At 45.0% G+C, this 17,249-nt stretch overlaps 1 protein-coding gene across 1 annotated transcript in view; it reads right to left on the reverse strand.

Annotated features, from left to right (window-relative positions):
* Window positions 1-17,046, reverse strand: part of LOC139839039 (uncharacterized) — a 47,774-nt gene extending 30,728 nt beyond the window's left edge. The window contains exons 1-2 of the mRNA XM_071829083.1: window positions 16,056-17,046; window positions 15,441-15,593 (exon numbers count right to left, since the gene is read on the reverse strand). Of these exons, the coding sequence (XP_071685184.1) occupies window positions 15,441-15,593; window positions 16,056-17,046 (1,144 nt within the window). The remainder of the gene's footprint in view (window positions 1-15,440; window positions 15,594-16,055) is intronic.
* Between the last annotated feature and the right edge of the window lie 203 nt (window positions 17,047-17,249).

Raw genomic sequence — 17,249 nt, forward strand, 5'->3', positions numbered from 1 at the left:
GGTGAAATAAATTGTGGTGACTTGAATTGAAATCACCACTTGAATGGTGGGAATGACACTAATGTTCCCACTTGAGTTAGTTAGCATTTGAATAAGCTTTTCTCAAATACTTATGAACTAAAACTGGCTTTATGCAAATAAACTAGAGCTTAGCAAACCTTACTAGAATGTCTAGCACTTACATTGGTATTAGTTTGCGAGTACTTAAAGTACTCACGGCTTTGTCCCTGGCTATTCAAATGGCCAGAGTATGAAGATGAACAAGGAGATGACCAGCAGGACGCCTACGACAACTAGGAGTCTTCCGACGTCAAGCGTTGGCCTGTGGACTCGAGAGTCCTTGTATCTTACGCTTCCGCTATGAACTTGTGTTTGTTCGTTGATCAATAGAACAACTATTCGTGTAATATGGATGATGTGATTCCAAGTTGTAAGACTTTATGGTTTGTAATGAATGATGACTGTGATACTTAACTATTATGCCTCGCAACAATAATATTCCTGGGATTGCGATGTATGACATAATAGGCATTCGGACTTAAAAATCCGGGTGTTGACAAGTTGGTATCAGAGCCATTGTTTGACCTTAGAAGACCTTAGTTAGAATGGGCGTTCTGAAAAACTTAACTTTGAAAATCAAATGAAGAGAATATTTGTGAAAACTTACTTACACTCTTGTCTTTGAGACTTTGCCAAAATTTGATGAATCATGTTCTATCTTATTTGAATCGACTTAAAATTTTGCCACACTTTACACTCTCTAACTTACTCATCCAATTCTCTTTCAGATGGAGCCGAATGAACCCATCAACACCAAGTTTTACCAGCTTGGGAACGGAGGGAGCTTGATCTTCGAGCACGACCTCAACGCCGTCTCTGACTTCCTTGGACGCCCACACCCCGAGTTCCACGGGGTTCAGCTGGACGACACGCCCGGAGGAGAGTTGCAGTGGGTGATCACTGCCGACTTAAGGGGCAAGATGGAGCCTCCTACCTCGGAGAGGATCCTCTTCTCCTTCCACGAGAGCAACTGGCTCGACGGACTCGCACGTGGCCTTTAGGAGGCACTTGCGCGCCTCTGTGGACAGAACGTGGTGCGCATCCTCGCCTCTCGCTTCGCGCATCTTGTGAGGCGTGATGCCATGGGAGTGCCCATGGATGCAGCCGCACCCGGAGTTGAGGCACAATGCTGAGCACCTGGACTTCATGCTCTACCAGACTCAGAAGGACCTCGACGCCACTCGCGCTTACACGAACCAGACCCATGCTCACATCATCGAGCCGGGTGAGGCGATCAAGCTACTCAACAACGACCGCAAGAGCCTTCGCCAGCAACGTGCCAAGAAGGACGCTACGATTGCGCGCCTTCGCGCCAAGATCGCGTCCCTTGAGGCCACTGTCAAGGCCCAGGAGGATCAGATTAGAGAGCTGGAGGATGACGACGGAGGCATCGACCTTCAGGGAGGAGGAGCCTTCCTGAGCGACGACGACGACTTTGAGGAGGACGAGTTCACCGAGGAGGAGGACTACGAGTTCCTGGAGGCAGGACCTGATGACTACGTCCCGATCGACGTCGAGGATGAGGAGTAGTTGCACTAGTTTCACTTATGTAGGTGTGAGTTGTATCCCGTCCGTTGTATCGTAGCATGAGAATGGTTCTTAAAACCATTGGAGTATGAGTGTGTTAGTTTGTACTATGTGTTGAATGAATGAATGAATGAATGTTATGTTTGTCATGAAAAGATTACAAAATTTCAAATGTTTTCAAACATAACCAAAATGAACCATAGAATGTTCCCTCTCATCTCATGATCCCCTCCCAATCGCACCAACGACGCGATGATCCAACTGCTGCAAACCCTGCTTACCGACAGGGAGACCGAAAGAGCTGAACGCCAAGCCAACCTCAACGCTTTGCAGAACATAGCCAACCAAGGCCATGGAAATCATGACCACCCCGGATCCAAGCTCAAGAACTTCCAGAACACCAACCCTCCGGTGTTTAGCAAGACCGAGGAACCCCTCGATGCCGACGACTGGCTCCAAACTATGGAGAACAACCTGGAAGTAGCCGGAGTGGAAGCCAACGAGAAAGTCTTGTTTGCAACCCACTATCTCGCTGGACCAGCCCGCGCTTGGTGGACAAGCACCCGTGCCATGAACGGAGGTCAGTTCATGACTTGGGAGGATTTCAAGCTCAAGTTCAGCAAGTACCATGTACCCCCGGGTCTTATCAAAAAGATGAGGGATGAGTTCCGTGAACTGAAACAAGGTCGCATGACGGTGGTAGAATACCGCGACAAGTTTCTCACACTGTCGAGGTATGCCCCTGATGAGACCGACACCGTTGAGAAGAGGAAGGAGAGATTCCTGAACGGACTGCATGATGAGATGCAGACTGTCCTCGTCAACATCCCCTTCGCCGACCTCGAAGCCCTTGTTGATTCCGCCATTCAGATGGAGGGCAAGCTGAACCAAGCCAATGAGAACCGCAAGCGCCGCATGGCGAATCAAAGTGGGTCTAGCCATACCCAGAAGTTTCGCCCCAGCTCAAGCGGAGGTTTCACTCCGAGAAACAACAAGCCACCGATGCAGAACTCGCGCCCCGGTTATCAGAACCGGAGTGGAGGAAACTCCAAGCCAGGAGGCTACAACAACAACAACTACTACTACAACCGCGCTCCGCCCAGAGCCCCCAACAACAACAACAACAACACCAACACCGCTCCCAGAACCGGAAGCAACGTCGTCCCCATTGCGAACAAGCAGGACAAGACCACCATCACTTGCTATGAGTGTGGTGTAGTGGGGCACTACTCCAACGAGTGTCCCAAGCGTCTCGCCAAGCTCGCCGGCAACACCGCTGCACCTGCTCAGCAGCAACGCCGTGTCTCCACCGGCAAGAAGTTCGCCCCCAACAACCCCAATAACCGCAACGGCTGCCTCTACCACATGAACGCCAAAGAAGCCCAGGAAGCACCAGATGTTGTACTGGGTATGTTTTCTGTCAACCACATCCCTACCAGAGTATTGTTTGATTCCGGAGCATCTCATTCTTTTGTCACCGAAGACTTTGCATCAACAAGTAAAATTCAACCCCTCAGTTTGAAGCATGTTATGATAGTTCAAATTCCCGGATCAACCACCAAAGCCAGAAAATTTTGCAAAAATGTACCTATCAAAATCCATGATGTAGATTTCTATGCCAATCTAATCATTCTGGGAACCAAAGGTTTGGAAGTTGTCCTAGGAATGGACTGGATGTCCAAGCACAATGGATTGATAGACTGTTCCAAGAAAGCCATAACCATGACTAGCAGCACCGGTATCGTAGTAGAGCACGTCTCTGAAAAACTACCCAGAAAATTCACCTGCAACCAAAGTGTATCCAAGCCAACTCTGGATCAAATCAGGGTCGTTTGTCGCTACCCTGATGTGTTTCCGGATGATCTACCCGGCATGCCCCCGGATAGGGATATCGAGTTCATCATCGAGTTAATCCCCGGAACTGGACCCATAGCCCAGAGAGCCTACAGCATGAACGCAACAGAGCTTGTGGAGCTGAAGAAACAAATAGATGATATGTTAGCCAAAGGTTTGATTAGACCAAGTGCATCCCCCTGGAGATCACCAGTTTTGTTTGTGGACAAGAAGGATGGTGCAAATCGTTTATGTACGGACTATCGTAAGCTTAACGATGTCACCATCAAAAACAAATACCCCCTACCCAAGATAGAAGACTTGTTTGATCAACTCACCGGAGCCAGAGTTTTCTCCAAGATAGATCTTAGAACTGGATATCATCAGCTGAAAATCCGAGCCACCGACATTCCAAAAACTGCCTTCACCACCAGATATGGGTTGTACGAGTACAACGTCATGTCGTTTGGACTGACCAATGCCCCCGCTTATTTCATGAATCTCATGAATAAGATCTTCATGAACTTTTTGGACAAGTTTGTCGTTGTCTTCATCGATGACATCCTTGTGTACTCCAAGTCCGAAGAGGAACATGAACAGCATTTGGAGACTGTCCTAGAAACCCTTAGGCATCACCAGTTGTATGCCAAGTTCAGCAAGTGTGAGTTTTGGTTGGAAGAAGTTGGATTCCTGGGACACATCTTGTCTGCAGGAGGAATTGCCGTAGATCCCGCCAAAATCAAAACTGTTATGGAATGGCAAGCCCCAACCACCCAAACCGAGGTCCGCGCTTTTCTTGGATTAGCCGGATATTACCGCAGATTTGTAGAAGGCTTTTCGAGCATCGCTCGACCAATGACCCAATTGTTGAAGAAGGACAGAAAGTTTGAGTGGACCGATAAGTGTGAAGAGAGCTTTCAACAGCTCAAGAGTAGACTGACCACAGCCCCAATCCTGATCATGCCCGATATCGCAAAACCCTTTGACGTATATTGCGCCGCTTCCAAGACTGGTCTTGGATGTGTGCTTATGCAAGAAGGCAAGGTTGTATCCTACCTTTCAAGACAGCTAAAGCAACATGAACAGAACTACCCAACCCATGACCTCGAGCTTGCAGCCGTGGTCCTAGCCTTGAAAGTTTGGCGTCATTACCTCATGGGTAATCGATGCGAGATCTACTCCGACCACAAGAGCCTCAAATACATCTTCACCCAGAAGGAGCTGAACATGAGACAACGCCGATGGATCGAATTGATCAAGGATTACGACATGGAGATTCACTACCACCCCGGCAAGGCCAATGTGGTAGTGGATGCTTTGAGTCGACTGCAGTGTCAGTTGAACTCCATGCTCGCAACTGAACAGCCCAGCCTGCATCAAGAGTTTGAACAGTTCAGACTTGAACTTGTTAGTGAAGGATTCCTAGCCAGCATAGAAATACAACCCACCTTGGTTAGCCAAATCAAGGAAGCCCAGAAGGACAACGCTAGCATCGATGGAATCAAGAAACAGATAGCTGCAGGAAAAGCCCCCGGATTCACCGTAGATGAAGCCGGAGTTCTTTGGTACAAAGAACGTCTCTGCGTACCATCGGACTCAGACTTGAAGCAAGTCATTCTGCAAGAAGCCCATGACACCCTTTATTCAATCCACCCCGGAGGTACCAAGATGTACCAAGACCTGAAGGAGCAATTCTGGTGGCATGGAATGAAGAGAGAGATCGGCAGCTACATCGCCAAGTGTGACATCTGTCAAAGAGTCAAGGCAGAACATCAACGACCCGCCGGACTGTTACAGCCACTCCAGATTCCAGAATGGAAATGGGACTCCGTAGGAATGGACTTTATCACCGGACTGCCCAAATCCAGCAAAGGCAATGATTCAATATGGGTAGTTGTCGATAGATTGACCAAAGTCGCCCATTTCATTGCCGTAAAGACCACTTACCAAGGCCCAAAGTTAGCTGAACTATACATCTCCAGAATAGTCGCCCTGCACGGAACCCCGAAATCGATAATGTCAGATAGAGGATCACAGTTCACCTCAAGATTCTAGCAGAAAGTGCATGAAGGACTAGGCACCCGTCTGAATTTCAGCACCGCCTATCACCCTCAGACCGACGGACAGACTGAGAGAGTCAACCAGATACTGGAGGACATGCTGAGAGCATGTGTACTGGAATATGGATCCAAGTGGGAAGACTGCCTACCTTATGCAGAATTCTCTTACAACAACAGCTACCAAGCTAGCCTACAGATGGCCCCCTTTGAAGCCTTGTACAGAAGGAAGTGCCGTACCCCCCTGAACTGGTCGGAAGTCGGAGAAAGCCAAGTCTTTGGCCCAGATGTTCTTCGTGAAGCCGAAGAGAAAGTCCACAAGATTCGCGAGTACCTCAAGACGGCGCAATCAAGACAGAAGAGCTACGCCGACAAGAGACGTCGGGAGATGACCTTCGAGATCGGAGACTTCGTCTATCTCAAGGTATCCCCCTTGAAAGGAATGCAGAGATTCCAACTGAAAGGAAAGCTCGCACCCCGATATGTCGGACCCTTCAAAGTTCTCAGCTGCCGAGGAGAAGTATCTTATCAACTGGAGTTGCCTGAAGAAAGGTCGGCTGTGCACGACGTGTTTCATATCTCACTCCTCCGGAAGTGCCTTGAAGTCCCTGAGAAAACCGAAGTGTTCAAGAACATCGATCACCGATCGGTGGATATCAACAAGGATCTGACTTACCGCGAAGTGCCGATTCGCATCCTGGAGGAAGCTTACCGAACCACCCGCACCCGAAGCATCAAGTTTCTGAAGATACAGCGGAGCAATCACACTGAAGATGAAGCCACATGGGAACGCGAAGACTTCATGAAGAAGGAGTACCCAGATCTCTTTAGTACCTAACTTTCTTTTCGATCTCGGGACGAGATCTTTTGTAAGGGGGAAGGGTTTGTAACATCCCAAATTTCAATAAAAGAAAGTTAGAGAATTCCAGAGAGCAAAAATTCAAACCAACAAAAACTTTTTAAATTGCATATAGTGCCATGCATAGGACTTGTGCATTTGATTGATAGGCCATGATGATTGCTATTATGTGTATAAGCTAAACCCTAAAACCCTAATGTGATCATGAGAAGATCACAAACAAAATAAACCAAAAAGAGAAAGAAATCAAATAAATGCAAAACCCTAAAAACCCTCACATATGCTCTATGGCATTTTTATAAATTTTTACCCTAGACCAATTTGGTCTTCACCATTAGTTGAATAATGTTACTAAACACTTATTACAACTTTTGGAATCAAGGAATCACAAATCAAATGGATTTCAAATACAAAACTTGCTCACATATGATAATGGTCAAATCTGTCAATTATAGTCTGATCACTACTTTGAGCCCTTGCAATTCAAAATTTTCAAACTAAACCTTGCTAACTCTTTGCACCACATCCAAGTCAACATCAAGGTGAACACTTTTTGTAAATATCACCATGCCAAATTCTTTCTTGATCATTAGCTATGCTCAACCAAAGTTGCAACATTTTAACATATGCAACAATCTCCCACTTAGCCAATTTTGCAAAAACTTGAATTCAACAATGCCACCACCACACTTCACCACCTCTGATCATTTCTAACTCAATGAGACACTTACAATTCAAAACTTTCAACAATTTGAATTAAATCAAATTTGGAAAAATTCACAAAAAGGCATCTATGTGACTATTTGACACTATTTGCTATAGTGATCTACCCCCTCTAATCTACCCCAACCTACACCAAATGGTCCCCTGGTTCCCTCTAAACCATTCAATGCCAAATAGAAACCCTAGGGGAGGGCTAACAAGGCATGGACATGGCCATGCCGGCCATGTCACCACCTTGCCGCACCACCTCCTCTCCCCTTCCTTCCCCAACCTGTCCACCTTGCCAAACGACGCCACCACACTCTACTGAGCATGCTAGGGCAAGCCCTGGTCGAGGAGGAGCTCGACACTGGCCAGACCAGCTCGCGCCCATGGCGGCCAGTATGCCGCTCATGTCACGCGTGGCGCGCCACAGACGCGCCCTGGACACGCGCCGTCCCACGCCCTCACGCGAGCCCTGGACCCCCTTCGAGCACGTTGAGCATCACCGTGCCACCGCGGACGCGCCAGACATGCTCTCGACCACGACCCGTGCCCACCGTCGCCGGAGAAGGAGACCCCGATCCGCCGCAGACGCGGCAGACATGGAAACAATGCGACCAACCTAGCCACCGCCCGACCACGCTGTCGCCGCCAAACGCTTCGCCAGGAACCGCAGAACAGCGCCACGCCCTCACCTAGCTCGCTAGCTCGCTGGAGACGCCGCAAGCATGTCGACTTCCTCACTGCCCCGCAGCACCCTCGCATTGCTATAAATAGAGCACTCCCCTCGTCGATCTGAGCACACCACCTTGCTCTCCACCTCTCACTGCTTCTCAACCAACACACCACACGCTCGATTCTCGCCGGAGCTGCTCCAATTTGGAGATCAGAGCCGCCAGTACCTGGTGGACGCCGCCGTCGATTGGAGCCACCCCAGGACGAGCCGCCGGTACCAGGAGCTCCGCCGTCGTCCACAACTTCACCGCGCACACTGCCAAGCCTTGCTGGAGCCACGGTGAGCTCTCCGACCCCCTAGGCTCGCCGCCAGCACGTCGGGTTCTCGTCGGAGAAGACGATGAACCTCGACCGTCGATCTGTGTTCTAATCCAACGCGCCCGATTAAAACATACCGCTTCGGGTTTTATGAGCCGCTGACGCCTGGACCCCACCCTGTCAGCGCGCCGCGCGTCTCTGGACCGTGGTGGGCTGGACTGGGCCGTTTTAATTCGAATCTGGCCCAGTTTAGTTTCCCGCCGGCCTTTTTAATTCAAACTTCATTTAAACAAATCCAAATAATTTCAATACTGCCCAAACTTTGTAATTTAATAGATTCAAATTGGCTTAACCAAATTCAATGAATTTTATATGGTTGGAAAGCTATGGAAAAGATCTACAGAATTCCACTGGTCCCATGACCAAATTTGCTGTAGAATTAATCTGATAAAAAGAAGAAGACAATGACTTTGCCCTATTCAAATAATTATTAAAAATCAACCAAAATAGATATTAAGTTAATTCCAACTCTAATAGCTCACATTTGATTTACACTAATTGTTTATGCAATAAAATGGTGTGGTCACTTTGCATGATCATGCCCTAGTTTAATTAATGGACAATATGGCTAGTTTATGTAGTTGATATTGTCCAAAACTATTAAGTAAATTATATGAAGTCTTATACTTCATTTAAACTTTGTCTCACATGAATTCATGTGATGTTTGGACCCCTGGCCAAACTCACTTATATGGATTACTTGGAGATTTAAATCATATGTAACACTATTAAATAGTATGAGGTGGTCTACCTCATTTAAATCATTTTCTCAAATGATAATGATGAATGTTTGACTTAGGTCAATATAAGTTCATATATGATTGTTTGAGAAATTAAATCTTAAGAAGATTTCAATGAGAGGAAATTATTTCTCAAGAACCCTATGGAAACTATCATTTACATATTAAATAAAAAGAAGTAAATTCTCCTCAAGCAACACAACCCATGCACCCTAATTAGATTATTGGTGTGCATAGAATAGTTTGTGTGTTTATATGTGATACATGGAATAGCCATTGAATTAGTGAGTAATTATACTCGTATTCAAATTTAAACGCTAGCACCGGAGAGTACACGGAAGAAGAAGGTTGCTACCAGGAGGAGGAGGAGGAGAACTTTGAGAACTACCAAGGCAAGCTAATATTCTTGCAAAGTGCAAAGCCCCTTGGGGCAAGGCACCATGAATCTTACCTTTTCTTACATAAGCCTATCCCAAGTTTATACATTACAAGTTCTTACTTGTTTCTCAAGAAGTTACTTTTATAGTTAACTTTGGTCAAAGGACAAGAGTTTACTAGAGTAGTGAAGTTATTCTAAATCAAGCCAAGCAAGATAGCACCCCTCATGAATTAGAGCTAGTGCTAATGATATAAAACTTGACTACTCTAGATGGGAACAATGTGACTTGAACTGAATTTGAAACCTTGGAATGATGATGCATTCCGTTGAATGATTTTTGAAGGTGAATATGACCAAGAGAAGATAGTGATTTTTTGATCAACATGATATTGGTTTGAATGCGATACCTTTCCAATATTAAGTACCCCCACAATACCTGATTATGGGTAGGGCTTAACTGGAAGTTTATGCATCTTAGTATGGGTTCCCTCTGAACACACGTCATAAGGGTTACGCTTGAGGCTGCCTCCGTTGTTGAGAAATGATGTGAAATTGAGGTGAATTGTATGGCCAAGCCCTGTGCAGTTCCCAGGTTGACAGTTGGTCTTCACTGGGAGGCCAAGCTCATGGGGAGAGGTGCTCATACTAGGATTCGTAAGTGAAAGGTTATGGTTGATGATCCGCGTACTGTGTTACGATGATTCGGGGTAATCCCGACGGATGAAATCAAATGTTGTGGCACAAGTGTGCAACCTCTGCAGAGTGTAAACCTATTCGAATAGCCGCGTCCACGGTTACGGACGGTTGGAAAGGCCATACAGTTTCCGATGTCATATTTTTGAAAATGATGTTGAAAGAAGATGGTGAAATGAATTGTGGTGAATTGAATTGAAATCACCACTTGAATGGTGGGAATGACACTAATGTTCCCACTTGAGTTAGTTAGCATTTGAATAAGCTTTTCTCAAATACTTATGAACTAAAACTGGCTTTATGCAAATAAACTAGAGCTTAGCAAACCTTACTAGAATGTCTAGCACTTACATTGGTATTAGTTTGCGAGTACTTAAAGTACTCACGGCTTTGTCCCTGGTTTATTCAAATGGCCAGAGTATGAAGATGAACAAGGAGATGACCAGCAGGACGCCTACGACAACTAGGAGTCTTCCGACGTCAAGCGTTGGCCAGTGGACTCGAGAGTCCTTGTATCTTACGCTTCCGCTATGAACTTGTGTTTGTTCGTTGATCAATAGATCAACTATTCGTGTAATATGGATGATGTGATTCCAAGTTGTAAGACTTTATGGTTTGTAATGAATGATGACTGTGATACTTAACTATTATGCCTCGCAACAACAGTATTCCTGGGATTGCGATGTATGACATAATAGGCATTCAGACTTAAAAATCCGGGTGTTGACATCGGGTGCCTGCCAACAATCTCATACCATGAAGGAGTGCCTTTTTATTTTAGTTTTATTTAGATGACACTCCTCCCCACCTTTGCTTTCTCAAGCTATGGCTAACCGAATCCTCGGGTGCCGTCCAACAATCACATACCATGGAGGAGTGTCTATTTTTGTAAAATTATGAAGGTTAATTAATTTGGGACTGGGAATCCCATTGCCAGCTCTTTTTGCAAAATTATTGGATAAGCGGATGAAGCCACTAGTCCATTGGTGAAAGTTGCCCAACAAGATTGAAAGATAAACACCACATACTTCCTCATGAGCTATTAAACATTGACACAAATCAGAGGTGATAAATTTTGAATTTTTTAAAGGTAGCACTCAAGCAATTTACTTTGGAATGGCAGGAAAATACCATGTAGTAGGTAGGTATGGTGGACACAAATGGCATAGTGTTAGGCTCAAGGATTTTGGATGAATGAGAAGTAATCCCTCTCAATACAAGGCTTAGGCTAGCAAGGTTGTTTGAAGCAAACACAAGTATGAACTAGTACATCAAAACTTACATAAGAACATATTGCAAGCATTATAAGACTCTACATCGTCTTCCTTGTTGTTCAAACACCTTTACCAGAAAATATCTAGACCTTAGAGAGACCAATCATGCAAACTAAATTTTAGCAAGCTCTATGTATTTCTTCACTAATAGGTGCAAAGTATATGATGCAAGAGCTTAATCATGAGCACAACAATTGCCAAGTATCAAGTTATTCAAGACATCATACCAATTACTACATGTAGCATTTCCCGTTTCCAACCATATAACAATTAACGAAGCAGTTTCAACCTTCGCCATGAAAATTAAAAGCTAAGAACACATGTGTTCATATGAACCAGCGGAGCATGTCTCTCTCCCACACAAGCATTTATTCAAACAAAAACAAAAACAAAAACACACAGACGCTCCAAGTAAAGTACATAAGATGTGACCGAATAAAAATATAGTTTCAAGGGAGGAACCTGATATTTTGTCGATGAAGAAGGGGATGCCTTGGGCATCCCCAAGCTTAGATGCTTGAGTCTTGTTGAAATATGCAGGGATGAACCACCGGGGCATCCCCAAGCTTAGAGCTTTCACTCTTCTTGATCATATTGTATCATCCTCCTCTCTTGACCCTTGAAAACTTCCTCCACACCAAACTCGAAACAAACTCGTTAGAGGGTTAGTGCATAATCAAAAACTCACATGTTCAGAGGTGACACAATCATTCTTAACACTTCTGGACATTGCTCAAAGCTACTGGAAGTTAATGGAACAAAGAAATCCATCCCACATAGCAAAAGTGGCAATGCGAAATAAAAGGCAGAATCTGTCAAAACAGAACAGTCCGTAAAGACGAATTTTATTGAGGCACCATACTTGCTCAAATGAAAATGCTCAAATTTAATGAAAGTTGTGTACATATCTGAGGATCACTCACGTAAATTGGCATAATTTTCTGAGTTACCTACAGATAATTAGGCCCAGATTCGTGACAGCAAGAAATCTGTTTCTGCGCAGTAATCCAAATCTAGTATGAACCTTACTATCAAAGACTTTACTTGGCACAAAAAATGCAATAAAATAAAGATAAGGAGAGGTTGCTACAGTAGTAACAACTTCCAAGACTTAAATATAAAACAAAATTGCTGTAGTAAAATAAACACATGGGTTATCTTCCAAGAAGTTCTTTCTTTATAGCCATTAAGATGGGCTCAGCAGTTTTAATGATGCACTCGCAAGAAATAGTATTTGAAGCAAAAGAGAGCATCAAGATGCAAATTCAAAATACATTTAAGCCTAACATGCTTCATATGCATAGGAATCTTGTAAACAAACAAGTTCATGAAGAGAAAAGTGACAAGCATAGGAAGATAAAACAAGTATAGCTTCAAAAATTTCAGCACATAGAGAGGCATTTTAATAACATGAAAATTTCTACAACCATATTTTCCTCTCTCATAATAACTTTCAGTAGCATCATGAGCAAACTCAACAATATAATTATCACATAAAGCATTCTTATCATGAGTCTCATGCATAAAATTATTACTCTCTACATAAGCATAATCAATTTTATTAGTTGTAGTGGGAGCAAATTCAACAAAGTAGCTATCATTATTATTCTCATCATCAAATATAGGAGGCATATTGTAATCATAATCAAATTTATCCTCCATAACAGGCGGCACCAAAAGACCACTATCATTATAATCATCATAAATAGGAGGTAAAGTATCATCAAAGTAAATTTTCTCCTCAATGCTGGGGGACTAAAAATATCATGCTCATCAAAGCCAGCTTCCCCAAGCTTAGAATTTTCCATATCATTAGCAACAATGGTGTTCAAAGTATTCATACTAATATGTTCCATGGGTTTTTTAATTTTCGCATCAAACCATCCATGTCTTAACTCAGGAAAAAGAATAAAAAGCTCCATGTTGCTTTCCATTATGCCAAACTAGTGTAAAACAAGAAACAAAAAGATGCAATTGCAGGATCTAAAGGAAATAGCTTCGAGCACTTACAACGGAGCCGGAAAATAGCTTAGTAGCCGAGATCCGGAGTGTGAGTACCTTTTACCTTTCCTCCCCGGCAACGGCGCCAGAAAAGTGCTTGATGTCTACGGGTGCTTCTATTCTTGTAGACAGTGTTGGGCCTCCAAGAGCAGAGGTTTGTAGAACAGCAGCAAGTTTTCCTTAAGTGGATCACCCAAGGTTTATCGAACTCAGGGAGGAAGAGGTCAAAGATATACCTCTCATGCAACCCTGCAACCACAAAGCAAGAAGTCTCTTGTGTCCCCAACACACCTAATACACTTGTCAGATGTATAGGTGCACTAGTTCGGCGAAGAGATAGTGAAATACAGGTGGTATGAATGTATATGAGCAGTAGTAACGGCACCAGAAAATAGCTTGATGCTACAACTGGCGTGTGGTTGATGGTGGTAATATTGCAGGCAGTACAGATGCAGTAGAACAGTAAACAAGCAACGATAGCAGTATTTGGGAACAAGGCCTAGGGATTATACTTTCACTAGTGGACACTCTCAACATTGATCACATAACAGAAATAGATAAATGCTATACTCTACACTCTCTTGTTGGATGATGAACACCACTAATTGTGTAGGATTACACGAACCCTCAATGCCGGAGTTAACAAGCTCCACAATATTCGATATTCATGTTTAAATAACCTTAGAGTGCACGATAGATCAACACAACTAAACCAAGTACTAACATAGCATGCACACTGTCACCTTCACACTATGAAAGGAGGAATAGATCACATCAATACTATCATAGCAATAGTTAACTTCATAATCTACAAGAGATTACAATCATAACCTACGCCAAGTACTACACGATGCACACACTGTCACCATTACACCGTGCAGGAGGAATAGACTACTTTAATAACATCACTAGAGTAGCACATAGATGAATTGTGATACAAAACACATTGCAATCATAAAGGGATATAAATAAGCACTTCACTATGCTATCCATAACAGTGAATAAGTATTCTGTGAAATATAGCCTAAGAGACCCACACGGTGCACACACTGTCACCTTTACACACGTGGGACAAGGAGTCTCCGGAGATCACATAAGTAAAATCCACTTGACTAGCATAATGACATCTAGATTACAAGCATCATCATATGAATCTCAATCATGTAAGGCAGCTCATGAGATTATTTTATTGAAGTACATAGGAGAGAGATTAACCACATAGCTACCGGTACAGCCCTTGGCCTCAATGGAGAACTACTCCCTCCTCATGGGAGACAGCAGCGGTGATGAAGATGGCGGTGGAGATGGCAGCGGTGTCGATGGAGAAGCCTTCCGGGGGCACTTCCCCGTCCCGGCAGCGTGCCGGAACAGAGACTCCTGTCCTCCAGATCTTGGCTTCGCGATGGCGGCGGCTCTAGAAGGTTTCTCATACCGTGGCTTTTCCGTGTCGAAGATTTAGGTCAGGGACCTTTAAATAGGCGAAGATGCGGAGTCGGAGGGGGTACGGAGCCGCCACACAATAGGGCGGCGCGGCCAAGGCCTGGGCCGCGCCAGCCACATGTGTGGGCCCCCTGTGGCCCTCCTCTGGTGGCTCTCGGGTGTTCTGGAAGCTTCGTGGGATTTTAAGATCTTGGGCGTTGATTTCGTCCAATTCCGAGAATATTTCCTTACTAGGATTTCTGAAACCAAAAACAGCAGAAAACAGGAACTGGCACTTCGGCATCTCGTCAATAGGTTAGTTCCGGAAAACGCATAAAAATGATATAAAGTGTGAACAAAACATGTAGGTATTGTCATAAAACAAGCATGGAACATAAGAAATTATCGATACGTCGGAGACGTATCAATGCTCTTCATGCTCCTCATTGGACTTGGAGTAGACAAGGATATCATCGAGATAGACTACCACAAACTTGTCGAGGTACTCCATGAAAATGTAGTTCATCAATCGAGAGAAAGTGGCATGAGCATTAGTGAGGCCAAAGGACATGACGGTGTATTCATAGAGACCATAACGAGTTTTGAAGGCTGTCTTGGGTACATCCTCCTTACGGATTTTGATTTGGTGATAACCACTTCTCAAATCCATCTTAGAGAACACAGTTGCACCCGCAAGCTGATAAAAAAGCTCATTGATGCGAGGAAGAGGATATGTAATCTTGATCGTTTTCTCATTGAGAGGGCGGTAGTCAACCACCAATCGATCAGTTTTATCCTTTTTCTTCACGAAGATGGTAGCACATCCCCATGGAGAAGTACTTGGCTGAATGAAACCAAGTTTTTGCAACTCGTCTGGGTGCTTCTTGGGCTCAGCCAACTCATTGGGACCCATTTTGTATGGCCGCTTTGAGATATGAGATGTTCTAGGCTCTAGTTCAATGACGAACTCAACAGCCCTATCAGGTGGCATACCTGGAAGTTCTTCAGGAAAGACATCAGGAAAGTCGCAAACCACCGGTATGGACTCAAGCTCCGGAAGAGAACTAGGGTTCAAATCAAAGAGTTGAACGGAAGGTTTCTGAGAAGGTGTATAGGTCAAGGTTCCTGACGAAGTAGGAAAAGAAACTGAATGCTTGGCGCAATCAATAACAACTTTGTTGGCCTTCAACCAATCCATGCCGAGGATAACATTAATGCCAGAGTTTCGAAGGAGTATCAAGGAGGCGAGAAAGATATGGTTTCCAATTTGAATTTGGTTACCATGGCTTATCTTCAAAGATAACATTTGTCCTCCGGGAGAGTGAACCACGAGATTAGATGGCAATATCTCTTGTACTAACTCATGAGTATGAGCAAAACTTGAAGACACAAACGAAAGAGAAGCTCCTGCATCGAACAGAACTTTTGTCGGAAAAGAGTTAACAAGCAAAGTACCAAGCACGACGTCGGTAGCTTGTTCAGTTTGCTCGATGTTGAGGTTGTTGACGCGAGCAGCTCTCAGACCTTGCCTATTGTTGTTGTTGAAGGCACGGCCCGGAGCTGGTGCACGAACCATCACATTTGTCGAAGTAGAGCGAGGTGGTGGTGGAGGCAGCTTCTGAGGGAAGAAGGTAGAGATGTGCCCTGCCTGACCACACTTGTAGCACGTGGGGTCAGTGCGTGGACCCATCGGCCTTGGTCCCCCATATGCAGGCCTTGGCGGAGGTTGGTAGGTCCTCTGCGCCAGCTGTGGGGTGGGAGGGCGGGGAGCATACCCAGCGTTTGCTGCGCGGGGAGCATACCCAGCTTGTGCAGCTTGTCTTGGCGGTGCGGGATAAGGAACCCACAGCCTCCGCTTCTGAGGCGGCGCTGATGAAGGAGCACCAACCTCTCGAGTATGCTTGCGCGACTCCTCGAACGCAAGCCTACCCGACTCTTCCTTGATAGCAGTGTTGACAAGCTTGTCGAAGGTATCCAGCGTGACATGAGTGAGCGCGTACTTGAGTGCCAGCTTGAGGCCATTACGGAACCTCTTCTGCTTCTTGGCATCAGTGGACACTTTTTCACCACCATAGCGAGCTAGCTTGGAGAACTCGATGCTATACGCCATCACATCTTTGTTTCCCTGAACAAGACTAAGAAATTTCTCCTTCATCCTGTCCATTAGCCCTTCAGGAATGTGGTGGCTCCTGAAAGCTTCCCTGACTTCTTCCCAAGTGACATCAGGCGCATTGGCGGGACGCATCTCGAGAAAGTTCTCCCACCATGCGCCCCATGCGGCGGACCCTCCTTTCAGTAGGTGAGTCGCAAACCGCACCTTGTCTTCTGGGGCGACTCCCGCTGTGTTGAGCATCCGATTGACATCGCGCACCCAATCATCTGCATCCAGCGGTTCATGAGTAGAGTCGAACGATCGCGGGTTCAGCTGCAAGAAGTCCCGGATCATCACTCAGTCATTGCCATGACGAGCTTGATCGAAGTTGTGCTGGGTTTGCTGCATCTGACCCAACAATTGAGTCATTTGCAACAGGGCTGGTCCCAGCGGAGGATGTGGTGGAGGTCTAACCATCCTGTTGAGGGAAAACATTAAGACGGTTGAAACAACATATGACAACATAGCTTAGAACAAGGATTTAAAACTAGATAACA

The sequence above is a fragment of the Lolium perenne genome, chromosome 4 (genome assembly GCF_019359855.2).
Source record: "Lolium perenne isolate Kyuss_39 chromosome 4, Kyuss_2.0, whole genome shotgun sequence".
Classification (NCBI taxonomy): Eukaryota; Viridiplantae; Streptophyta; class Magnoliopsida; order Poales; family Poaceae; genus Lolium; species Lolium perenne.